The 24,952-nt window shown below is 67.1% G+C and overlaps 1 protein-coding gene across 6 annotated transcripts in view; it reads right to left on the reverse strand.

Moving 5' to 3' along the window:
• The window catches only part of KDM4B (lysine demethylase 4B), a 103,496-nt gene that overhangs the window by 4,371 nt on the left and 74,173 nt on the right, over positions 1-24,952 (reverse strand). For 2 of the 6 annotated variants that reach the window (XM_046685150.1, XM_046685154.1), the window contains 11 exons: positions 22,812-23,008; positions 16,977-17,078; positions 16,509-16,696; positions 8,958-9,400; positions 8,609-8,729; positions 6,966-7,144; positions 5,937-6,159; positions 4,671-4,747; positions 4,494-4,549; positions 4,201-4,309; positions 239-424 (listed from right to left, as the gene is read on the reverse strand). In XM_046685150.1, coding sequence (XP_046541106.1) covers positions 239-424; positions 4,201-4,309; positions 4,494-4,549; positions 4,671-4,747; positions 5,937-6,159; positions 6,966-7,144; positions 8,609-8,729; positions 8,958-9,400; positions 16,509-16,696; positions 16,977-17,078; positions 22,812-23,008 — 1,881 coding nt within the window. The remainder of the gene's footprint in view (positions 1-238; positions 425-4,200; positions 4,310-4,493; positions 4,550-4,670; positions 4,748-5,936; positions 6,160-6,965; positions 7,145-8,608; positions 8,730-8,957; positions 9,401-16,508; positions 16,697-16,976; positions 17,079-22,811; positions 23,009-24,952) is intronic. The other 4 variants (XM_046685155.1, XM_046685153.1, XM_046685152.1 and 1 more) reach the window with 3 other exon arrangements.

The following is a 24,952-nucleotide window of genomic DNA, read 5'->3' on the forward strand; positions in this document are numbered from 1 at the left end:
GGGGCGGGGCCGTGAGCGCGGGGCGGGGCCTGAGCACGCAGGGGGCGGGGCCTGAGCACGCAGGGGGCGGGGGCGGGGCTGTGAGCGCGGGGGCGGGGCCGTGAGCGCGGGGCGGGGCCTGAGCACGCAGGGGGCGGGGCCTGAGCACACAGGGGGCGGGGCGGGGCTGTGAGCGCGGGGCGGGGCCTGATCACGCGGTGGGGGGGGGGCTGGGGCGGGCACTGGCGCGGGCGCTCACCGTGTGCGGCCCCGACTTGTGCTTGAAGCAGGTGATGGACACGACGTAGGGCCAGTCGTCCGGCTCCATGAGCACCCCAGCGGCGTGCGCGCAGGTCACGTGGAAGGAGGTGGAGCAGTGCTCACAGGAGCACTGGATGCAGGCGCCCGACAGCTTCCTCATCCGCTTCCGGCAGTACACGCATTTCTGGGGGTGCAGGGGACAGGGGCTCAGCGCGCCTGTGACCCCTGGGGCTGGAAGCCCGTCTACCGGGCCCCCAGGACTGTCTCCTGGGTCGGGCTGAGACCCAGGGCTGGAACCGGCCTGGCAGCCCAGCCGTGGACGGAGGGAGCCTGGGAAAAGCCCGGAGCTGTGCCTGGCCAGAGTCTTGACCGCGGCGGACAGCCCCCCAAACCAGCCCCGGCAGGGCCCTCCAGGCCCACCAACCCGCCTGCAGTGGGGTCCCTGGAGCACTTCTGGGGGCTTCTCCACCCGCCCCCCTGCATGGCTGCCTGCAGCAGGCACCAGAGAGCCACACACTGGAATACGACGCAGCCGTGAAGAGGAGTGGGGCCCTGACACAGCTGCACAAGGACGCACCTACACACACGACGCTCAGGGAGAGAAGCAGACACAGAAGGACACACGGCATGCGATCCCATGGATGGGAAACGTCCAGAACAGGCCGATCCACAGATAGCAGGCTTGTGGGGGCCAGGGACTGGGGAGGAGGTGGGGGGACTGCTGATGGGGACAGGACTGTTTTGTGGTGATGGAATGCTCTGGAATTAAAGATAATGGCTGACTAAGTCTGTGAACATCCTAAAAACCAGTGAATTGTCCACTTTAAGTTGGTTACAATGGGGGCCGGCCCAGTGGCACAGCAGTTAAGTTCGCATGCTCCACTTCAGCAGCCCAGGGTTCGAGGGCTCGGATCCCGGGTGTGGACCTAGACACCGCTGAGCAAGCCATGCTGTGGCAGCGTCCCACATACAAAGTAGGGGAAGATGGGCACGGATGTTAGCTCAGGGCCAGTCTTTCTCAGAAAAAATAAATAAAAATAAAGATAAAATGGTTACAATGGGGAATTTTATCTTAACCTTGAATGATATGCCCTGCATGGCAGCCCCCCAGGAGGAGCGGCATGTGTGGGCGGGCACCGTGGGAATGCCCCCAGACCTGCCCGCGCGGCCCTTGGAGCACCCAGGCCCCGGCCGGCTGTGATTAACTAGGGCCTCCATCACTGGCAACCGTGTTCACGAGCCAGGCAGCCCCGCGGCAGAGGCGCCAGGCGATCGATGGCGATGAGATCTCATGATTAACCTGTCAATACCGACTCATCCCACGGCCGCCGGGGACAGGCTGACACGCACGCTCCCCGCGCAGTAAGCCTCCAGTCCGGGCCGCGGGCTCCTCGGGGAGCGGGAGGCGGCACCAGCCTGGGGAGAGGTCCAGCCTCGGCCAGTGGGTGCTGAGCAATCATGCACATGTCACTATGTCACCCGAGGGCGTCCAGGGCCCAGGAGAGCCCAGCCACGACCCCACGGCCAATGCCCAGGAGAAACCCACGCCCGGGTCTGATGGCAGCACGGTCGTTGCTGCCCAGGTGATATCTCCTTATTTTGAGTGTCCGAGTCACGAAGATATGGGCCAGGCCCCCACGGCCGCCGCGTGTCAGGACTGCGCAGGGGGCCGCCGTAAGGGCCTGGCTGGGCCACCCTCATCTGTGGCCTCAGGGCTGAGAAGGGGGACAGGGTGGGCTGCAGGGGTCTGGGGAGAGTGGTGGTCCGGGGAGGCCTGAGCCTGCCCCCCGCCCCCCCCCCCCCCAGGCCCTGATGGTCCCCAAACCTCAGGAGGGCGCACAGAGAGCACAGAGCTCATGCCACCCGCCCACCGGCCGAGCCTCCAGGGCCCCAGGAGCTGCCCCTCCACCCAGGCCCCCCAGACCTCACGGCTCCTCCAGGGACTATCTCAGCCCGGTGAGGGCGCGAGGGCATGGCCCAGAACCTGGCTACCCTGGGCTCAGGCCATGGGATGGGCTGGGCCAGCCCCCACTCCCCAGGGGCCCCCAGGCACCCAGAGCCGGGGGCCAGACGGATGGACGGATGACCAGGAGTGACGGTCCCTGATCCTGCGGCCCGGGAATGCGGGCAGGCGGCTGGGCACGCAGGGGTTAAGCGCCGTGCGCGCTCCGTCAGGCAGTCAAGGCCGCCTCCTGTGGAGGACTTTAATTCCTCATTACACGCGCTGGTAACGAAGAGGCCGCGCTGCAAATGTCAGGCGATCCATAAAGCATCTGGGGGCACATCGGTCGGCCGCGCGGACGTCACTCCGCCCGAATGATGAGGCGGCCGCGGTCCCCTAATCACCTGGCCCGGATCCACTGCCCGCAGCCCGATTTCTCTGCCTCCCGCCCGCGGGGGCCTGGAGGGGCGTCAACACCCAGGGCTGCCTGGGAAATGACCCATCAGACAAAGCACCGGGATGCTGTTGGGGGCCCCAGCCCAAGGCCAGCCCCCAGTGCCATTTGACGTGTCCCCTCAGGGCCACCACTCCTGCGTCCCTTAGTGGGGACACATGCCCAGCAAGGCCGCCCACAAAGTCACAACACTGCCGACTCGAGGGCGGGCCCGGTGCACAGACGGCAGGATCAGCGCCGGACGTGAGGCCCGTCAACGGTCGCCGAGCAGGGGCTGTTAGCAGCCCATTCTACAGATGGGAAAGCTGAGGCACAGATAGGTCAAGGAAGGTCTTTGGAGTCACACAGCTGGCTGATGGCCGAGCTGGGAATGGAAGCCAGCACTCGCTCACGGCCACACCCCGCCTGCTGCCCCTGAAGGTCCCCCAGGGGTGACCGTCGTCAGAGAGCATCCCGTCCCAGGCCAGCGCTCGCTCATCAGAGCGGGAAGCTGAATGCACATGAAGAGGGGCCAGTTGGGAACTCCGATGACTCAGCAGTGAAAATACAACCGGGTGCACAAATGCGCGAAGGGCTCAAAGGGAAACTTCTCTACAGAAGACACACGCGTGGCCACGGGCACACGAAATAGGCGCTCAATACCGCTATTGTCAGGAAATGCACGTGAGGGGCCACCCACGCCCGCCAGAACGGCTGTCGCCAAGAAGACGAGAGAGGACAAGCGTGGGCGAGGACGGGGAGAACGGGAAGCCTGGCGCCCGGCCGGTGGGAGTGCGACCGGTGCGGCCCCGTGGAGAACAGGGTGGGGGCTCCACACGATGCAGCCATCCCACCGCTGGGCGCGTCCCCGAGAAACAGAAACAGGACATGGAAGGGATGTTGGCACATGTGCATAGCAGCCCGGACGCGGAAACCACCCCAGTGTCCACGACGGACGAGAAGACACAGGAGATGTGGTGTCAACACCAGGGGGCAGCGAGGGGCTCGAGAAAGGAGGCCTGGCACTCACGACGCCACAGCCGGGCCCCAGGGCACAAGGCTCAGGGGGACCAGACACAGGACGCCCGCTTCGAGGCCCCACCCACGCTGTCGAGCCCGTGGAAGCAGGTCGAGGGGCGTCTGCGGGGACCGGGCAGGACATGGGAGATGCTGGTCCACAGCATCCCACGTCAGTCCCGCAAGACCAACGCATTCTAGAGCCGGGCGGGCAACCTCGCGCCCGTGGCACCTGCACTGAGCTCTGTGCAGAGGGAAGCTCTCCTGTTAAGCGTTTTTACCATGATTTTAAAACCAAAGGAGGAGCGAGTCAGGCGAGGAGAGAACAGGGCGGAGCACATGCGGCTCCGGCTCCTGGAGAAGCTGGAAACCGCACCTGTTGCTGGACCGTGGGAGGCCGCGTCTGCACCAGACGGGGGCCGGGCCATAGCGCCCGGGGACCCGCCCTCCTGGCACCTCCGTGCTTGTGACCCTGCACCTGCGCCTCTAGGCAGAACCTAACGGGTTTGCCCAAACCGAACGCCATGGCGGCGCGCCCTCCACCCGCAGGCCCAGGCACGGGGCCTACCAGCTTCCACCGCTGCTCGGGGATGCCGCTGATGTCCACGGGGTGGCGCTCCATCACGTTCAGGAACCGCGCTTCGGGGACGGCGATGGCGCAGATCACGTGGATCCACCTGGGGGGAGCGGGTAGGGTCAGGGGTCACGGTGCAACACCCCCAGTCATCTCACTGCCCCCCTCCATGATGCTGCTGCCAGCTGGTCAGGACTTGGGGATGGTAAGGGATGGTCCGGGTGCTCGTTTGCTCCTCCTGGTCCCGCCCCCCGGGACTGGGGGCCCGCAGACGCCCCTGCACCCACCTCCTGTCGGTCGTCATCTGCAGGGCGCCGCCCCGGAGGTTGCACAGACAGCACTCCTGCGGGACAGACAGTGCATGAGGGCCACTCACTCGCCTGCCCGGCCCTCACACTTGAGGCCGCCACCCTCCCTGCCGAGGCGGAGACCGGGCGCGAGGCCGCCAGCCCAGGGCGAGTTACCGCAGTCCAGGCGTGTGCCGCACACCGGGAGCATGTCCAGCCCTCGTTGACCAGCTCGGGGCGGATGCCGTAACAACCTGGAAGACAGCGGGGGTGGCTGGGACCAGGGGCTGGCGCCTGTCCTGGAGGCTGCTAGCACACTGAGCGGATGGGGCCTTCTGGAGATGGGCGGTAGCACTGAGGGCATCGGCGCCCACCACCCCCTACCTCCCTCCAGGCCACCACATGTGGAGCGGGAGAAGGGCCTGGAAACAGATGTGGCGAGGAGAGCGGCCCCTCGTGGGAGCCCCCATGGGTCTGCTCAGCCCAGGCCCCTCGCCGCCCCCAGTCCAGACGGCCCGCCAGGCTCTGCAGAGCCGAGACCCTGGAAATGCCACAGGGCTGCCAGACACGGGGCCCAGAGGGCAGAGCGGCCATCCAGTGCTCTGGCGGAGCGGCTACTCCTGAGCCCATGGCGGGGGCTCTGGGTCTGGGGTCATGGCTTGGCAGGACTGCAGGACCCTCGGCCAGCTGGGGCCCCCCTGGCTGGAGTGGACAGTGGCCAGGTGCTGAGGGTCCCTGAGGAAGCACAGGGAGAGCAGGGCAGTAGATGGTCAAGGGCCCGCACCCTGCTCTGTCCCTGAGGGCGCGTCCTAGCTCCTGGGGGATGTGAGGGTCCCCCCTCTAAAGCTCCAGGTCTCCAGGAGGAGCCTGTGCTGAGCCCTCTGCTTCCCCGGGTCCGGGAGCCAGGCATCTCCCCCGGGGTGGTCCCCAGAGTGGCGGGCGGTGGGCTCGGCGGCAGCCGTCCCCGGGGCCTTGCCTGCGCAGGAGCATGGCTCACGTCCAGGCCCAGCACTCGGAGTGGACACTCCCAGCCAGAGAGAAGGAGCTGGGGCCGGCCTCGGCGGGGCAGGGGGAGCCGGCCAGAGAGCCACGGCGCCTCCCTGCGTGCACAACCTTAACCAGCTCCAGAGAGCGCCCGCCCTGTCCTGCCTCCATCTCCCATTCGCCGCCCCCTCCCGCCCGAGAGAGGGGCCGACATCCATCCTCCTGCCTCGGCCTCAGGATGTGGGAGAGGGGGTGGCGATGGCAGAGATAAATCAGACTCTGGACCGTTCCAGAAGCTCGGCTTTGCCATCAATTCCAACTCGGGCCCCACGGCGCAGACTTTAAAAGCATCGTGGTGCCTGACGGGCACCTCGTCTCTCCCGCCACCTCCCAAGCCCCGGAGGGGAGGGCCGGCCCCGGGGGAACTCTCCAGAAGGCCCCGCGCCGGCCTGGACTCACTGGCGTGGACCTGCAGGCAGCACTTGGCGCAGGTGATGAGCGGGCTCGTGCCGTCGTCGCCGATGTAGGAGTTGGCGGGGAGCGGCTCCGTGTTCTCGCCGCCGGACGTGAAGCACATCTCCGGGATGAGCGGCCGAGTCTTCTGGCCGCTTTTGGAAGGTGGCGCGGCCGAGGGGCCCTCCCCGAGGGAGGCGGAAATGGCCTCCTTGTCCGTCTGCAGGGACTGCAGAAGAAGGCCACCATCGTTGCCGGACCTGCCGCCCCACGCGGCCTCCACCCCGCGCCTCGGCCGGGACCCTGCACCGCCCCGGGGTCTCCCCCCAGCCCCCACCCGCTCTGGGCCCCCGAGAGATCCTCCAACACGCAGACCCTGGCCCGCCCCCACTGAAACCCCATGGGGTCACAGCCGGACGCACCCTGCCACCGCCTGCCGCCCCAGCCCTCTGGTCCCCACTGTCCCTCGCTCCCCTCCAGCCACACAGCCACCTCGCTCTGCCTTCCACGCCCAGACCCGACACCGTCCTGCCTGGGGCGCCGTCCCCGCAGCCTAGAGCTCAGACCTCAGGACCTGGCTGCCCCGCGAGGCAGCCCCAGCCCTCCACCTGCTGCGGGTCCTCAGGGTCCTGACTGTCACCTGACGCCCTGTCATCTGTGCACTCATGTGGAGCGTCCTCCCCACCTCCCACGTGCACCCCATGATGGCTGCACCAGTCCTCCCTGGGCCCCCAGACCCAATCCGATGAAGAGAAGGGAGCAAAGCCGGCTCACAGTGTCGGTGTCCCAGCCGGGCCACGCTGGTTGGGCCTCGGGTCATTCATGCCACCTGCCCCCTCCCCAGGCCCCCAGCCACCTGCCCACGGCCCGGCTGAGCCCTCCGAGGACAGTGGCCCATGAGGCCTCCACGTGGGCCCCTCCCTGCAGACTGCCCCACTTTTGTGTCGATAAGTTACACTCCAGTAAAACTCAGAACCAGCACCCCCGCCCCCTGGTCCCCAGCGCCCCTCGATGGCGCTGGCCCGGCCCGCGCACCTGGCTGTAGGGGTAGAAAAGGGTGCAGATGGCGCAGTAGGGCTCGGCCAGGGCGGCGGCCGCGTTGAACTTGCGCTCGGCCTGGAAGCTGGCTGCCTTGCTCTTCCACTGCAGGGCCAGCGGCGCGCGCAGGGCCTCGGGATCACTCACGTCGTCCTCTCCGGAGAAAGGGAGCGCTTCTGGAGGAAGGGCGGGGGGGGGGGGGCAGCGCCAGGGACCCACGCCCGCACCCCACGTGTTTGCTGCCACGAGCAGCCGCGGTGCCAGGGTCCCCACTTGGCGGCCCCCGAGCCTCCTGCACAGAGGCCCCCGCCACCCTGCTCGGGGGCCCTGGTCCCGTCTGGGAGGAGACAGGGTTGGGGGGTGGGCCAGGCCCTGGCGGGGCAGGCGCAGAGACCCCGAGCTCACAGGAGCTGAGAGAGGAACGAGGCTGGGGGTCAGAAAGGGGCAGCGTCACCCGAGGGCCCAGCAAGATGGAGACTGCTAACAGACGTCTCCCCACTCCCGCTCGTCGCCTGTCACAGGGCGGCCTCTGCCCCCAGCCAGCTGTGCCCAACACCCTGACGCCCCAGTGCTGTTTCCCGAGGACACAGGGGGAACTCCGGCCCTGAGAAACGGGTGCTTGTGGCCGAGGTCCCGGCCATCACTGCAACCGGGCAGTGCGGCTCTGCGGTCCTCCGGCTCCGAGGCCGTTTCTCACACCTCCACCTGGGGCGCAGCTGCCCTGCCGGGCTGCTCACACCGGACAGGCCAGCCCCGGACACAGGAGTGTCCTCTGCTCCTCGGCCCGCTGCTCTGTGCCAGGCGCCCAGACCCCGAGGCCATGAGAGGACAAGGCATGACCCTCGCCCATGGCAGGGGGTGAGCAGAGACCGAGCGCACAGGCCACGTGGCTGCGCTGGGGTGGGGGAGCCAGCCTGAGCCCAGGGGAAGGAGCGTCTGGCAGGAACAACATCTGGTCAGTTTTCACAAGACGATGAGGGGCAGAGGTTATGCCGAGGGCGTGGGGTCAAAGGCAACAACAGCCACAAATGTGACAACCCGGCCTCAGCATCCCAGAGCCTGCCGTGCGCCCAGCACCAGGCCACACGCCTCACGACTCAGGCATCGGTTCTGTGTGCTGTCCTGGCAGGACCCCTCGGAGGGCTGGCAGCCCCACAAAACAGATGGGGAAACTGAGTCACACAAAGGTAAATGGTGCCCATGGTCCCGGGCTCTGGGTGGTGGGCTGGGGTTTGAGCCCGGATGGGCTGCAGCCGTCCCCTCACAGGCCACGTTGGACCTTTAGGTTCCTGGGCCCAGCGCGACCAAGAGCCCCAAAGTGGAAAACAGCGAACCAGGGCGGGGGGAGGGGGGAGGACCTCGGGCGGTCTGTGGGCGGCCGGGGCCTGACTCTGGGGAGCCGCACAGGGCAGCTTGGTCCCACGGCACGTGGGGAGAGGGTCCGACGGCTGTGTGCGGGGGGCTGGGCCTGAGGGCCAGGCAGTCGGGGACAGACACCGAGGGCCTGGCCTCGGCCCGTGGTGGAGGGAGCAACCAGGCGGGGCTGGCGGCTGCACGAGGCCAGGGAGGAGAGGCGCCGGGGACAGGGGATGAGTACACACAGCCCGGCCAAGCAGGGCGGGGACGGGCCCCTCGCTCACCCTCGTCGCTCGAGGCCTCCTGCTTCACCACCGACAGCGGGGAGCGGGTGGGTGGCTTGCCCAGGGGGTGGCGCCGGCTCTTCTTCACCTCCATCTTCAACTTGGAGAATGTCGACGGCACCTACAACACAGGACGGGGCGCCTCCGTGGGGGCCGGCTCCAGGAGCGGGCACAGCCAGACCTGCCAGGGGCAATGCCTGGCCAAGCGTGCCTCAGTTTCCCGTCGGGAGCCTCTGTGGTTTGTCAACCACACGCAGCCGCTGGCCTCCGGACGAGCAGAGCCGTGGCCAGCGCACAGCAGCAGGTGGGGCCCCCCCACCCTGGCCCTGGGGACCCTCGCTGGGCCCACCTGCCCCTCGCGGGCTCCGCTCTCGTCCTCGGGCCCCGTCAGCTCCATGGGGGCCGCCTGCTCCTTCCAGGAGGGGACCTTCGGGGTGGCGAGCTCGGAGGCCTGCTGGCAGGACACGCGGCCCCCGTCACACGCGGCCGCGCCGGGCCGCGGCACCACATAGAGCATGGGGATAATGGGGCGCGGCTTCACCTCCGGCTCCTCGCCGCTGGGTGCCTCAGGGGGCACGACGTTGAGGGGCGGTGGCGGGGGGCTCCCCTCGGCGGCCGCAGGGCCGGGGGCCAGCAGCGGGGACTCCAGCCGCGGCGCCTCCTCGGAGGGGAAGTGGGCGGCGGGGGGCAGCCGCGGGGGCAGGAGCGGGTGGGGGGCCTGCAGGGCGCTGGGGCTCTTCTTCTTCCGGTCGCCCTTGGCCTTGGCCGGCCGCGGCTTGCCCCTGCCGTCCTCTGCGGGCAGAGAGGAGAGGCCGGTCACCCGAGAGGCCGGCGGCCACTTGCCCTCCCGTGAGCCCCTGGCCAGGTGGTCGAGGGGCCACAGGCAAGTTCAGTCCGCTGCCTGACCCCCCGCCTGGAGGCCAGAGACCAGCCCCGGGGCCTGGGGCAGTCCCCACAGGCGCTCGGAGATCTGCCCGGAGGAGGTCAGAGCCTGGGGGCCGCCCTGAGCGCCCTTCCCCGGGGCGGGGAGCGGAGGCAGAGCCGGCCTCGTCGGCTTTCTCCCCGGTTTCTGAGCTCTGTCCATTTCTACAGCAAACACACGCAACCCGCAGGCTTCTTGAAAAGCGAGAGCTCCACCAGCAAGTCAGCAAGGAGCAGTCACTTGAGCAGAACACGAGAGCCAGATGGGCCGGCAGGGCCCGGAAGCCGGTCCCCTGAGGCCGGCGTGGGGACTTCCTGACGGGGGTCGGTGGGGATGGCAGGAGGCGTGGCTTCAGCAGCATCTTAATTGGGGCCGGGATGGGTGTGCAGCCAACGGACAAAACAGACGGTGACCACTTGGCAGCAGCCATGTCCCAGCTCGGGGACCCGCGACCGTGGAGGATCTCGGGGCGGGCGATGCTCCGGGGGAACCCGGGGTGCTCACAGGGGTGCTGAGAAGCAGAGGACCGTCCCCAGCTGTGGCTGGAGAGCTGACCAGGGACCAGGGGCCAAAGCGATGCTGTGTGCTGGCTGTGATGATGGAGAAGGGGCCCAAACCCAGGATGCAGGAGCTTCTAGAAGCTGGACAAGGCGGGACATGCTCCCCCCTGAGCCTCTGGATCTCAGCCCAGCGGGTCCCGAGGGGGCTCCTGACCCCAGAACCACTGGAGAACAAAGGTGCATGTTGTCCAGCCACTCGTCTGCGGTCACTGTCACGGCAGCCACAGGCGGAGCGACAGGCAGGGATGGGCCCTGCCAGCCCATCTGGGGAACGGGCGCCCCAGCCCAGGCCCAGGCTCCCAGGGGTCCAGGACATCCCATAGGAGGGACAACCGGGGGATCCTGGTCAACCTGGGACCAGCTGGGGGTCCTACTGACTGTCCTCATGAGGCTTCGGGGCCCGTGCTCCACAGGCTGGGGCTCTCCAAGCCACTGGGAAGATACAGTGGAACCGACGGCAGGGGCGCGGGCGCTCTCGGTGCTAAACCCGGGCCGACGAGAAGCGTGATGAGCTGGCTCGCCATGCGGCACCCGCGTCTTCCTTCTTGCTCTAAAAACCCGTCCACGTGTGACCCTGCTCCCAGCCGCAGATGAGGAGCAGGTGCCCCCGACAGGCCCAGGTTTCTATCAGCTCCTGACCTGCGCTGACCATGGGGAGGGGTGGAGACAGGACCCCCTCCCGGCAGACCCCTCAGCCCTGAGCGCTGGGATGGAGCCCAATCGCCCGACAGCCCACACGGTGACTCACCCCACAGGCGCAACCTCCTGAGCCAGGCCCTGAACGGGGCGCCCTCCCCCCCCAGCCGCCTGCACGCTGTGGCCCTGCAGTGGCCCCTGGCCCGGCCACGTCCTTGGCCTGAGAGGCCCATCAGCCTAAGGGAAGGAGTGCTCGCCCCCCTAGCCCACACCCCTGTGGTCCTGGGCACCTGGGGCCCCGGTGGGACTCCACCCGCGCCCCCACCTGGAGGGGCCCTGCGTGCCCCTGGCTCCCCACGAACAGGGACCCGCGAGGAGAGCAAATGGCAGACACTCTGCAGGTAAAACTGCTCCTGCCCCACAGACGCTGGAGTCGGGGCCCCAGCAAGGGCGCCCCTCAGCCCGGAGACATCGGGGGGGGATGTGGGGGGTCACTCAGCACAGCACAGGGGCCGGGAGGTGACAGGGGCCACGCACGAGTGGCTGGGGACAGCCTGGGGCGGCACCTCCTAAGCACAGAACCCGCCGAGGCACACAGGAGCCGCCGTCCTACCGCGTAAAACGCGCTTTCAGATGCACAGCCTGTTTCCCACGGGAGCTCGATGCTCCTCCCTCTGCTCCTCCCTCCCTGACGGGGCGCACGGCACTGCTCCTCCCAGGCCCGAGGACGGGGTCCTATCGCCGCCCCCGCTGGAGACTCTCTCGCCCCAGGAACAGGTCCCAGCCCCGTCACGTCTCCTGGGCTCTGGGAAGCCGAGGGGACCGGCCAGGGGACCAGCCCAAGGCCAGAAGGACAGCGGGGTCTCGGCCCCATCCTCTGCCGTGGGGCCCGGTGCAGGCCCGGGGGGGCTGCACCTGTGGGAGCTTGGCAGACCCCTCATCTGCCCGGGCCGAGGGAGCGGGGGCGGGCACACGAAGGGATGAGGGTCCTAGCTTGCAAATGCTCACCTCCCGAGGGGCAGGCAGGCAGACGGCAGGGTCCCCCAGAGGAGGAGCTGAGGCCGTTCCACCACTTTTTCAGGGGTGACAGGAAGTCACAGCCAAGAATGCCCCCCAGTGGACTCTGTCAGCCTGCCTGGTTCCTCAGGGACCCCCACCTCCTCCGTGGCCCGAGTTCCCCCAGGAGAGCGCACAGACAGCACCGGCAGCCTGGGACCCGGGCTCAGGTCTGCGGGATGCTGCCCAGAGAAGGGGCGGGCAGCAGTGTGGCGGCCGCCTGATTCAGGGGCCCCACCCCACCCCAGCCTGGGCCAGCGGTCTGGTCCCCACGGTCCGGGCCGCCCTGGGCACACCATGTTCTTCCATGTGGATCCGGAGCCAGGGTGCACCCCGATGTACTCAAGGCCGGGCTGGACTGTACAGGGGACGCGTGCCCGAGTGTCACTCGCGGCCCCCTTGTAAACGCTGGCCCAGCCCCTCCGCTCACTGTTGGGTGCACCAGCCTCTGCTGTCCTGCCCTAAAGCCACCTGACACGGGGGCTCTATGGCCAGGGGGACGCCCACGGGGCCTCCTCCTCCCCGAGCCCCTGGGCTGTTCCCGCCCCCTGAGGCCCTGAGGCTGAGGCCGGGGTCTGAGGCCCTTGGCTGCCCGCTCCGCCTAGAGGCAGGACGGCACTGCGTTGGGAGCAGCCGTCCTGGGGTCCTGGCGCTTCCCGGTCACCCCTCATCTCCCAAGCTGCTAGAAGGGAGAGCAGCCATGCCCAGCTGCGGGTGGGGTGAGCACCCGTCAGATGGCCACACTGCGCAGGAGGAGGGAGTGCCCGCTGTCCCAGCGCGCCAGGGTGCGCACGGCCGCCCCCACCCCATCGCTGACGCCTGATGCTCCGCAGCAGCAGAGCTCGTGGGGACAGCAGCTGGCATTAAGGGAAGCTCAGCAGTCCTTTAAACCCCCCACTGCTCCCGGACGGCACACTGCCACCCCGACTGAGCACACACTCGCTCCACGCGCTCAGTCATCTCCCCGCCCGGCCCAAGGGGCGGCTCACGGATGCTCCTGACCGCGCGCGCACTCTCTGGGCTGTGCGGCCACTTCCGAGGCCCCGAAGGGACCACTTCCCCTCTAGAGGGGCCGGAGTCCTGCGAGACGCTCCCTCGACTCCTGCTCCTCGGGAACGAGGCTCTGTCGGGGCACAGGGACGGGTGTCTGGAGCCGGGGAGCACTGCCAGCCCTGAGCAGAGACGCCGCCCCCGGAACCAGGCCACCCTCCCGGGGCCCACGTACCCTGGGGAGCTGAGGAACCCACGGCCCTGGAGGGACACACAATGTGCGGCCAGCAGGGAGCACGGGCCCCGAAGCCCTCTGGGGACTGCCCCAGGGCCTCGATGAGACCGCAGAAGGGGACAGCCAGGAGGGCAGGGGCCCGGCACCTCCCGCTCCCGGTGGCCTCTGTTTCTGTCACAGGTTCTATCTCAGGGGACATGGGACCTGCTGTTAGTTAATGAGAAGAGAGCCGTTACTCCTTTGTGAAGCAGGTGGGTAAACCGAGTCACACGTGCTGGTGCACACGAGTGTGTCTGCTCTTGCTGGCCGCGCCTTGCGTCTGCTCACGAGGGAGCAGAGACGCCGGTGGTTGCGAGGAATCCTTTCCACTGTCCCCACGAGGGCCCGTTGAAACCCTCGTCTCTCACCACGTCTGAGAGGGCCAGCCAAGGAGCCCCCCACCCCGGCTGGGCCCCAACGAGCCAACCCTATTCCGACAGAAAAGCTACCTTAAGCCGAAAACAAGTTCCTCGCCCCCAAAACCCACAGGCAGCAGTGTCCTGCTGCAGGCCCCTCGGCCACCTTGTCCCCACGCGCTGGCGCCTGCAGATGTGCACTCTCCCCCTCAGTGCTCCGACAGCCCCGCTGGCAGGTGAGGACGGGGGCCCGGGGCGCCGAATCTCAGCGACCTATTTCCACCTGTTTGTCACCCCGCCCCCAAGAGGTCACTGATGCCCCCAGCAACCCTGTGCGGTGCGACCTCAGGCAGCCCACACAGATGCCAGCTTGCTCCCGCGCACCCTGGTCAGCCCATGCTGGGGACAGGACTGTCACTGCACCAGCCCTTGTCAGCCCGCCAGGAACACCCCACCGTCTCCCAACTCCTCGGGCCAGAAACCCAAACGACCACGTCACGCACTCTCCTGCTACTGTCCCTGTGGCTCCACGTTCTCCAGAGTCAAGACGCAAACACTGCTGACGAGCTTCGAGGCCCCTGGTGCGAGGGCCACTTCACAGAGCTCCTCGCTCACCCGCCACACCCCAAGCTGCGACCACCCGCCTCGTCCTACGGAACGCGCACTCAGTCGTGGGTCTTACACCCCGGGGCAGGGACGATGCAGACAGGGGCCAAAGGACCACAGCGCACGAACGCCCACGTGCCCCCCGGGGGAGCCCTGGAGCGGCCTGGGTGCCGCATCCCCTCTCAACTGCAGCCAGCCTGCTCCACTCAGGGCTGGACCGCAGCCCCTCGATCTCCTGTGCTGAAGTCCTACCCCTGGTGACACAGAGCGGCCTCGTTTGGAAGCAGAGTCAGTGCCAGCGTCGTGAGCTCAGATGACGTCATTACGGGCCCTCACGCAATGTGACCGGTGTCCTCACTGAAGAGGGAAGTGTGGGCTGAGCTGCGCACATGGGGAAGCCACGTGAGCATGAAGATGGCCACCCACACGCTGAGGAGAGGAGCCGGCAGGGCCCCTCACGGCCGCAGGAGCACCCAGCCCGGCTGGCAGCTGCATCTCAGACTGCGGCCCCCAGAACCGGGAGACGGGGAGCCTCTGCTGTTGAAGCCCCATCTGCGCACTTTGTCGGCAGCCCGAGCAGCCTCAGACGCTCCCTAAACCTGCTGTCCGGCTTGGCGTGTTTCCTGGACTTTAAATAAATGGGGCTCAGCGCGTGCCCCCGTGACCCTCAAGGACCCCCCTGAGCTGCCGGCGCTTCATCGCCCTCCACATGGTGGGTGGGGGGCCTCGCTCCATCCCGCAGCTGAGGAGCGCCCGCCTCTCCCGCCCGTGCCCCTCGGCCCTTCTCCCTCCATCCGCACTGACGTCGACCCCCAACCAGCCCGGGTCCAAGAGGAGCCGCGAGAGGCACGGATGACATGGGGCAGGGAGCCCTCGCCTTGGGGTGTCCCAGTGCACCCCACTCCGCCCTCAGCAACTCCCCCTCGCCTCTCAAGTTTCCCCAGGATGCTCTCTTCTCGTTTGTTAGGTTTACAACGGTGCATTGCTTTCCAGTGGCTTTGTTTAAGTGTGTCTTCTTGAAAATTGTGTTTTCCACGAAGGGCTTGCGCATGATAAGTGGGATCTGGCCCCTGTGTGTCACGCTTGTCTCTGCTGGAGCCCCCGCACCGCCACGGCCTGGGCCCCGGGTCCCTCTCTCTGTTGGGAACAGGCCTGCACTGGACGGTGATGAGGCCTCTGTGGTTGCTGACCAGGGGGCTCTCCTGTCTGTCTGGCCTCCCGTCTGTCCGGCCCTTCCGTGTTCACAGAGCACAGTTCTATAATGCCCCACCATGTGTGGCTGTGTTGGGCCGAGTGGGGACGCACCAGCACACAATTCACCCAAGAAGCTCTTGGCACCACCCGTGAGCTCCTGGGGTCCCCTCAGGGACACTCACCCTGCAGCCGAGGCATGCAGCTGCTCCCTGTTGGGACCCTCAGCGCCCACCCGTGGGTACGTCAGGGTGCCTGCCTGGGTGGGCACAATGGCCTATGCCCCGTGGCGGTTACCTTGTGGCCACACCACTGTGACAGCAGCCACGGGCATCTGGTGACTGAACAACTCTGAGACAAGCAGAGCCGTGCTGAGCTCTCACAGTCCAAGACAGCCACAAACAGGAAAACTGAGGCCCCGAGCAGAGCCCTCTGGCGGCCTAGGGCCTGGGACTAGGTCGAGGCCCGCCCAGCCCCCAGCGAGCGCCGGCCCCTCCTCACACCGGGAGCACCTGCCACAGGCAGACCTCTCACCACTGTGAGCGGCTGAAGCTGCACATTAGGAAAATGAAACAGCCCCCAAACAGGAAAAGAAACATGGCAAAACGTCATCGTGAGGACCTTCAAAATGCTCACAGATCAATATCCCACGGCCCAACGGGCCCCAGGCAGGAAAGGGCCTGTTTCCCAGACGCGCTCAACGGCCCCAGATCACCCTCCTGGCCAAGGCTGGGCAGGCGGTGTGTGGAGGGGGGTTTGGGTGGGACAACTTCGGGACTGTCCCCATGGCAGGTGCATTCAGCATCTGGCCGCTAACAGCAGCTGCCCCCTTCCACGGCGGAGGTGACAGCTGTGTGTGTTGTCCCCAGATGTCTACCAGACCCTCAGCCCCAGGTCAGGGTGATGGGGCCAGCAGCAGGGCCTGCATGGGGTGGCCCCGAGGGCGTGGCCTGAGGGGGCGTGGCCTGAAGGCGGACGGGGCCCTGGGGGCGGGGCCTCCGGGCTGACACAGGGAGCAGGGCGTCTGCCGCTGGTCCGCGGCCCCATCCCTGACCCCAGCCCCAGCCCCGGGAGAACCGGCATCTGTGTCCAGGCCGCCCGGGCCGTGGTGTTGGGTGATGGCAGCCGGGACGGACTGGGGCAGCCTCCTCCGTTTCTGGGAGAAAAGGAACTTTTCGCAGCTCCCAGAAAGTACGTGGTTACAAAGCGCCCGCCCTGCCAAGCCCGCAGTGGCCCCGGGTCCTTCAAGAGCCGCCCGGGGCCGGGGCCGCTGGCCCTTCCCGCAGGCCGCCCGCCCGCTGGCACTGACCTTCGGAGCCCTCGGCGTCCCGGCCCGGCGGAGGCGGCTGGGGCTCCTCGTCCTCCTCCTCGGGCTCCGCCTCCTCCTTCGCTGCGCCGCCGGCCTCCTCCAGGAGGGCTGCCCCGGCCGCCCCCTCCCCGGGAGACTTAGGGTCTTCCGACTTGGGCTTCTTGGGCTGGCTCCGCTTCCGGTGGGACCTGGGGAGGGAGAGCCGTCAGACAGGGGGACGCAGCGGAGAGGAGAAGCCCCCGCCTGCACTCCGCCCGCAGAGCAGACCCCCCGACGGCACGGGGACGGCCCGGGCAGCTGGGGGCGGGGTGGAGGGGAGGCGGGGAGGGTGGGAGGCTGGGAGGATGGGGAGGGGAGGGCAGCAGCAAGCGGTGCAATGGCGGCGGGAGATGGATGGCAGGACGGACGGCATGACTGATGGACGGCAGCGAGTCGGAGCTGGGGGCACGAGAAGGGACGGTCACTTACGGCGGCCCCGGCCTCCTGGTCTGCTCCCTCTTCCTCTCTAGACTGGGCCTCCTGTCCTCCTCAGCCTTTCTCCAGTGTCTGCTTTCCTTCAGACTAAGTTGTCTAGAACGGAAGCGTCACGAGGTCTCCTCCGGGACCTGCTGGCGCCCGGCCGCCTCCTCTAAGGCCTCGGCGGACCGGCCCCCACGGGGCTCCCTTGCTGACCTGCACCCCCGGCCCCTCCTCACCCAGATCCTGATGTTGGGCTCCAGGGGGGCCGGAGGGCAGGGACACCCACGCCCAGCGCTGCCCAGGGGTGCGACAGCCCCGGCCCCACATGGGAACCCCACCTGAGGCTTCCCTAGGGATTCTTGGTAAGAAGGAGAGTGAATCGGGGTTAAGAGGAGGAAGGAAAGCCACAAAGGTGGGGGGGCTGCAGGTCAGTGGCCGCCCGGCCCTGCTGGGGTCTGGGAAATGGAAGTCCGGAGCCTTCCAGAAGGGACAGAGTGGCTTTCAGACGACAGGCGGGTGACGGCCCAGGAGCTGGGGTGGGGGCCGGTCACCAGTGCCCTGCAGGGAGGGGGTGCCCCATGGCCGTGGGCTCCAGGCCTCCCTGGCCACTCCCATCTCCCAGGGACAGCTGAGCCAGCAGCCGAGCAAGCAGGGCCAGAGTGTCAGCGCTTCTGACAGGTGCTGGCTGTGACCTCCCTCCCGATGGGGAAGATTCAGACACACTTGGGGTCCCTGTGCAGCCTGCCTCCAAGGACCGAGCGGTCCCCAGGGAGAAGCCGGGCTCTCTGACGGGGGCGGGTGGGGCTCCACCCGGGGCACCCCCCTAAAGCCCCTCACACTAACGCTGCCACTCCTGCTGTCAGCTGCCTAACTCCGCGTCCCCGAGCCCGGGCGACGCCCGGAGTGTGACCAGCCCCGCTGACGTCCGCGGCATGAACCAGCCCAATGACCCGAGGTGGAAGCGGGGAGCATTCCGGGGGAGCGTCATGGGCAGACATGGATCACACACAGCATGGCGGGCACGGTCACGTGGGGGACAGCGGGGGGCGAGGACAGACGGGCAAGGAGGGCAGGGAGGTGGCAACAGATGGGGGGTCACGGGAACTGGGGAGACCCCTCGGAACGCTCTCCTCCAGCGGCTTCCTGCTGGTGAGTCTGCGCAAGGCCGGGGGCAGCCCCACACGGAGACGGGCGGGGAGCCCCAGGCCTGGCCCTAGAGTGAACCCCCACCCTGGCCCCAGGGGTCCCAGTTGAAGGGCATCCTCCAACTCACCTGGCCTCAGTTTCCCACAGCTGCCCGCTCCTCGGCCCCACTCTCACCCTCCCCCACCGACCCCGGAACGGGCCCTGGGGCCACTCCTGCCGCTGCCCCGCCCACTCCCAGGCTGACCAGGGTGTCCCCACAGGGCCCCATCTACCTTCCTCAGCCCCTAGCCCCAGTGGTAAACCCCAGCAGCCGCCAGGCGTCGCCACCGCGGAGACCCCCAGAATGGGGGGGACCAGGCGGACAGACACGAGGTGGGCCAGGCCCCACCGTAGAGGGCAGCAAGCCGCACAGCAGCATGCACACAGACGTCCGCTTTGTGAAGATATGAGCTGGGAGAACACGCTGGAAGGATCTGCAGCCGATCTGCCACAAAGCAGGGGGAGGCGTCCGCCGTGCATCCTAACCACAGTCTGGCCACCGGCGACCCGGGGCCCGTGGCCCAGACCAGGCGCCGTCCTCTCTGTCAGCCGTTCCTTCTCACGTCACTTGCACGGGGCGCCCCAGTGCCGCCGCCTCCTCTTCTTGGTCCTGGTTCCCGGCTGACCTGCCGGCAGACACTTAGGGTGTCTTAGGGTGTCCCCGCTTCCACACGGGCCAGCTCCTCTCCCTGTACCCGCCACCCCCGGCGGCTGTGGTGAAACTCCACGTTTACGTTTTTCTGACTCTGTAAATATCGTTCATCTACGAGCAACGGAGCTGCCTGGACGGCATTCCTTGCTCGCTCTTCCTGGAGTCAGTAGCTGGCCCCCCTCTCAGACGCTCAGCTCTCTGGGTTACCTCCATGCTCCTGGGGTGGTCTCCTGAGGACATCACTCCTGCTGATGACACCCTGGGGCCTTGGCCTCTCCTTGGTTGGATCTCTTTTCCTTGATCCCATGTCTTCCCTGGCTGAGGCCCTTGTTTAGCTGGAGCACATCCTCTGGTAGCTTTCTCAGAAAGGAAGAGACATCCGGGACTCTGCGTGTCTCCAAAGGTCTTTACACTCCTCACAGGTTTAGCTGGTAACCGGGCAAGGTCTGTACTTCTGGGCTGGAGATTACTTCCCTTCCGACTTTGCAGCCCTCGTTCCTTTGTCTGTCACCTTGTAGCATCGTGACTGACTAGCCTGATGCCGTTTGGGTCCCTCATCCTTGACGGTGGCCCATCTGTTCATTCCAGAAGCTGTGGGGTCTTCTGTTCAACCCAAGAGTGGTGGACTCTCTCGACTCCCTGAGCCACCTCCACTCTTGCTTTAGGCGGCCAAGAGGCCCTCCCCTCCGGTGCCTTTTTCACGGGAACGGGTCCCTCTGTCACCCGCGTGCCGTCTCCCTCTCCGAGGAGTGCCATCAGTCTCCTGCTCGCCACCCGTCCTCTCCATCCTGGGAGCTTAGGGACCCCTGGCTGGGCCTGGCGGGGCGAAGACGCTCGCAGTGGCTGTGCCTGCGGCTGAGAGGAACGGAGAGTGCGGGAGCCCCACTGCTCCACGGGCCCTGACGGCGGGATCTGTCACTTTGCTCCGCTGGGCCGCTCCGTAACCCGGGAGAGGACCGTCCAGTCTCCAGCCTTGGGGCCTAGGGTGCGTGAGGCTGGCGGCCAGGCTTCCAGGCTCCTCAGGACGGCCCCTCTCGCCTGCCTGGAGCTGCTGGGTCCCAGTGCACAGGGTGGGACCCCGTCCAGGGAAGGTGCAGCGAGTCCCAGGGTGACGGGCTCCTCAGGAGTCACAGGGACCTGGGTTTGTGGGCTCAGGGGCGCACCGGGGTGGGGGCGGCCCTGGCAGGAGCAGGTCAGAGGCGTGCGGAGGGGCAGGGAGGCGGGCGGCCCACGTCTCCCATTTCTGCGTCTCACGTTTTGGTGGAGATCTGAGGCGGAGGGTGGACAGGCGGGGGGTGGGGGCCACAGAGGCTGGGGTGGTACGGAATCATGGGTCCCAGGGCGGACGTGCGTGTCCCCTCTCTCTCCTGCCCCACAGACCCCGCGAGCAGGCTGCTGGGGGCCCAGACGTCGTGCAGGGTGTGCGAGCGCCTGGCGGGATGCACGCCTGCTGGGACACGCGGTCCACGCGGAGCGTCTCAAAGCTTGTCAAAAATAACAAGGAGGCGAGAAGACAGGCCGGTCTGCACACGAGGAGGGTGGACGGGCGGGGCTGTGCTGCCGGCAGGGGGCCGCCAGGGTGAGGCCGCAGGGGCGCGGGGCGAGGAGCAAGGAGGTCACAGCTTCGTGCCCTTTCTCAAGGGGTGGGGCCCAGTCACCCGACAGGATTTGAGTGCAGAAGATAAACCCACAGGACGGCACCAACAAGGGAGCAGGTCACTTCCTCCCAGAGGGGCCGATGCCTGGCCTGGGCTCCGGGAGGACATTGGGGTGCAGTGTTGGGCCGGCTGAGCAAGGACCAGGGAGAAGCTGCGGCTCCCAGAGGACGAGGCTGCACAGGGACGTGGGGGCAGCGGGTGGGGGGGCGCAGCAGTGGGCAGAGAGCCCACCCCAATGCTACGCCCTCGGGCAGGGACACTGGCCATGTCTGGGGACACTGGTGGTTGTCACACTGGGGGAGATCCTGCATCAAGTGGGTTGGGCCAGGGGTGCTGCTCAGCCCCCACAGCGCCCAGGACGCCCCCCAGACATGACCTGGCCTGACGTCCACAGTGCCGAGGGGGACCTGGTCTGGCCACGAAGGCCGACTCACCCCCACCCCATCCAGCTCCAGCCACCGCCCCCAGCACAGCCCTGAGGTTCAGGGAGCCCCGCGGGGCGGGACCCCCGGCAGAGAAGACCGGGCCTCCGCTCGGTGGAGGGGACCGTGCGTGGGGTGTGGCTGTGGTCCCCAGTCGGCCTTTTCAGAGAAGGCCCTACCGCGGCTCAGCACAGCCTCAGCCTCATTTCACACTCTAATGGCTTTAAAGAAAATTACATCCTGGGGAACACAACTCAATTTGTTCTTCAGCCCCACTGCCGGAACGTCACCGCTCCCCAGGTCGCGGGAGGCGGACGCCCCAGAAAGGAACAGTGCGTGACGAGGGGGCGGCTGTGAGCGCCTGGGAGCCGCTTCCTCTGTGCACAAAGAGTTCCGGAGGGCCGTGGGCCGGGTCCCTTGTCCTGGGGCAGGCTCTTCAGATGGCCCCTAATCCCCGTCTATTTCTGGAACGCTGCGCCTGTTCATCGGCAGCCGCTCTGCCGACCAATTAACCCGAGCCACAATCAATTAACCGGTATGCAAATGCCGCGCCCGGTGCCAAGCCAGCAGCTCCTCGGTTCCTTGCTCTGGAAGGATCTGGAAGGGTCGCGAGCAGCGAGGGACGTGCTGAGAACAAGAACAGCCTAGTCTGGACAGGAGGTTCTGGAACGGGCATGACCGCTGGGCCGGGGTGATTTTGCCCAGAAACAGTTCCCAGGGTGCGTCTGCAGAGGGGTGTCACCAGCGAGGCACCGCAGAAGAAAGAACTGGCTGAGCCCCAGCCCTCGGGGTCCACGGCCAGTGGGGACGAGATCAAGGAGCGACCGGGCAGCTGTGGTGGAAAACCTTCCCCGAGGCCCGGATCCGCTGGCACCTGCTTTGGTACGGCCCACAGCTAAGAATGATGTTTATGTCTTCAAATGGTTCAAACAGTTAAAACAGCAGTAAGACTTCACAGCACGTGAAAGTGGTGTGAAATTCCCACTTCAGTGTCCCTAAATAAAGTTTCCTTAGGACACACTCTGCTCCCTGGTTTACTGAGCGTCTGCTGTCGATGGTGGCTCTCATGGAGTGCAGTGGTCCCGAGAGACCGCCTGGCCCTTCACAGGGACGCTGGCCAGGCCTGCCCGGGCCGGCCCTCCTGCTCCCACAGGCCGGCGAGGGCTTGTGGAACGTTCCTTGGGCATCAACAAGGAATCCGTCTGAACTCTGCCCGTGAGCGCTCGGACTGAGCTGGACGTCTCCAGACAGACAGCAGGATGGACGCTCCCGCGGCCCGAGGCACTGAGGCCACAGCTGCTCACTACCCTCTCGCTCGGCAGGACTCCCCCGCCTCCTCTGCCCCGCCTGCCACCGCATCCCCACGGCCTCAGCGCCCCCTCCTCCCTCGCCGGACGGCGGCACACGGCCAGGCAGGGACCACGCGGTCACGGGGGGGCCAGGAGGGGTCCGCGCAGTCGAGAGGGGGCCCCCGAGACAGACTGGCGGTGACAAAGGACAATGCGGAGGGCAGGTCTCTGCTGTCACCTCCACAACCACAGATCCAAAAGGCAGGTTACCAGAGGCGCCAAAACAAGCATCATGGACACAAGAGGCACGGGCGCCGCTGGGAGCTGCCGTCGCCGTGATCCCAGAAGGGGCCCAAGCATCCCAACCCGCAGAAATGGGCTCCAGCGCCCAGTATCACACTGAGGGGACAGGGGACAGCGCGTGGCGCCCCAGAGGGGACACCGTGCGCCCAGGGCCAGCCTCGCGGGAGCCGGTGGACAAGGATGGGGAGGGGACCTAAGTTTGACGACACAGACGCCACCTGCACGGGGCCTGAGAAAGATGCCCTGTCTCAGCAGCAGGAGAAACGGAGGCGGGAGGACACAAGGGGGACACAGGCTGGAGCCCGGGCAGGGGTCACGGGTGCCCCCAGACTCACCTGCGGAGGAGCTTGGCCTTGAGCGAGGCGCGGGAGGCACTCCAGCTGCTCAGCTCGGGGCTGCTGAGGGCGGTGGGCCGCGTGTGGTCCAGCACCGTGACGTCCTTGCCCTGCTTCCACAGCTCGTAGCGCTCGGGCTGCAGGACGCGCACGAACACGTCCATGGAGATCTTGACCATGTCCTTCCGGCACGTGCACTGCGGGGCGGGAGACAGACGCGCTGAGCCGCGGGCGGGCGGCGGCCATTCTAGAACTCCCATCAGAGACCGGACACGTGGCTTCCTGTCCCAGGTGAAAGGGGAGGTGCCGTGCCCCCCAAACGTAAGCCCCGTCTACTGTGGTGGAGCCACCGCCACGGTCCAGAGCGATGGGAGCAGGCCCCTCGCGGCGGGGGCTTGAGAGTGGCTGGCGCCCCCCCGGCCCAGCAGCCCACAGGCCCCACAGGTCTGAGCTGTCGTTCGAGGCAGAATCTCCCTCCCGTCAGCCGCGCGCCCCCACGCAGGTAGAAATGCCCCTGGGGTGTTCACGACAGCGGGAATCCCGAAGGCTGGGAAGACGGGAGGCCGTCGTCCCCAGAGCTAAGTCAGCAGACAGGGAAACGGCAACTCTGAGAAGGTGCAGAGCAGAGCGCGACAGCTGCCCCGACAGCCTCTGCCTTGCAGGCTGCAAGTGCGCTGGGGATGGGAGCCGGCCCGCGGGGTGCCGGGGGGCTGGCCCACACGCTGCCCTGGACGGGAGGGCCCGTGTCTCGGAGCCTCCAGCAAGGGGCAGACACGTGACAAGGACAGGCTGAAAGGGGGTCCCCCTTGTGCCCTGGAACACCCAAAGCACATGTTCCTAGAGCCCCTCCCTCGGTGTCACAGTGCCGTGGTGGTCCCAGGGCTGGGCACCGTGCAGGGGGCACCACGGGAGTCCCAGGGATGCTTGGCACCTGGGAGATGTGGGGCCGAGACGCCAGCCAGGGACTCGGGAGGCTGTGCTGTGGAGAGTGCACCCTCGGTCAGCGGGAGGGGCCAGGCAGCCTGGTCTCCGCCTTACCTGTGGGACAAGGCCACGATCGGGCTGGAAAAGCACCTACTGTGAGGCGGGGGAAAAATGGAGGGGACCGCTGGTATGGGGCACAGCCGGCAAACCGTCCAGAAAGGGCCAGGCAATTACTATCTTCAGTTTTGTGGCCACATGGTCCCTGTCACGACCTCTCCACTCGGCCCCTGGAGTCAGAAGCGTCAGAGACGACACCTAAGCCAGTGGGCGTGGCTGTGGACCAATAAAACTTTATTTACAAAAACAAGCGGAGGGCCAGGGTCGGCCAACTCCTGGTGTGGACTCTGGAGAATAAAGCGGCCCCTGGAAGCGGGAGCCATCCCAGAAGAGGAGCCTGCAGGATGGCCAAAGCCAAGGGAAGCTTGGGGAGGGGATGCCGAGGACGAGGGGACCTCGAAGTGGTCTTGGCCCTGGGGCGCCTGGCTCGGTTCCCTCCAAGGCGGGTGCAGTCCTCGCCTCCTCGTGGGACACGTGTCGGGGATGTTTCTGTTTGAAATGCACGTCTCGCCTCCCCTTACAGCTGTCTCGCTGTGGCTGCCACTTTCTCCGTGGAAATGAGGGAAACGGGGTGGAAAACCTTAATTGAATGTGGCAATTATGTACCTTGCGTGACAAGCCAAACTTCCCTCAATTTGCTCTGGAAACAGGCACATATTTGTGACCCCCCCCATCTGAGGCTGCTTGTGTGTGTGTGGGTGGGGGGGGCGTGCAGGAGAGGCCGCGAAAGGCGTCATGGAAATTTCCCGCAGCCCAGCGCCCCGCTGGACCCGGAGCTTGGCCTCAGGACACACCTGGGGGCCGCCGAGCGGCAGGCAATGTTTATGGCCCAGCGGTTCCTGCAAACTCAATTCGTTTAATGAAAACCGCGCAGAAGAGAAAGGCAGGCGGGGCACCCAGGCCGGGGAGAGCCGGGGGCACAGATGGGACCCGCGCTACAGGGTCCTGGCCGGCCACGGCCTCCTCGGTGCCACCATCAACAGCAGCTTATGGGATTTGTAGCGAGTGCTTTGCAATCGCTTTTCTTTCAGTAATTAAAAAAGCACCTGCGTGCGCCCCAGAGGGAACACGCGGACGCATGCCGAGGAGCGCGTCACCCG

The sequence above is a fragment of the Equus quagga genome, chromosome 14 (genome assembly GCF_021613505.1).
Source record: "Equus quagga isolate Etosha38 chromosome 14, UCLA_HA_Equagga_1.0, whole genome shotgun sequence".
Classification (NCBI taxonomy): Eukaryota; Metazoa; Chordata; class Mammalia; order Perissodactyla; family Equidae; genus Equus; species Equus quagga.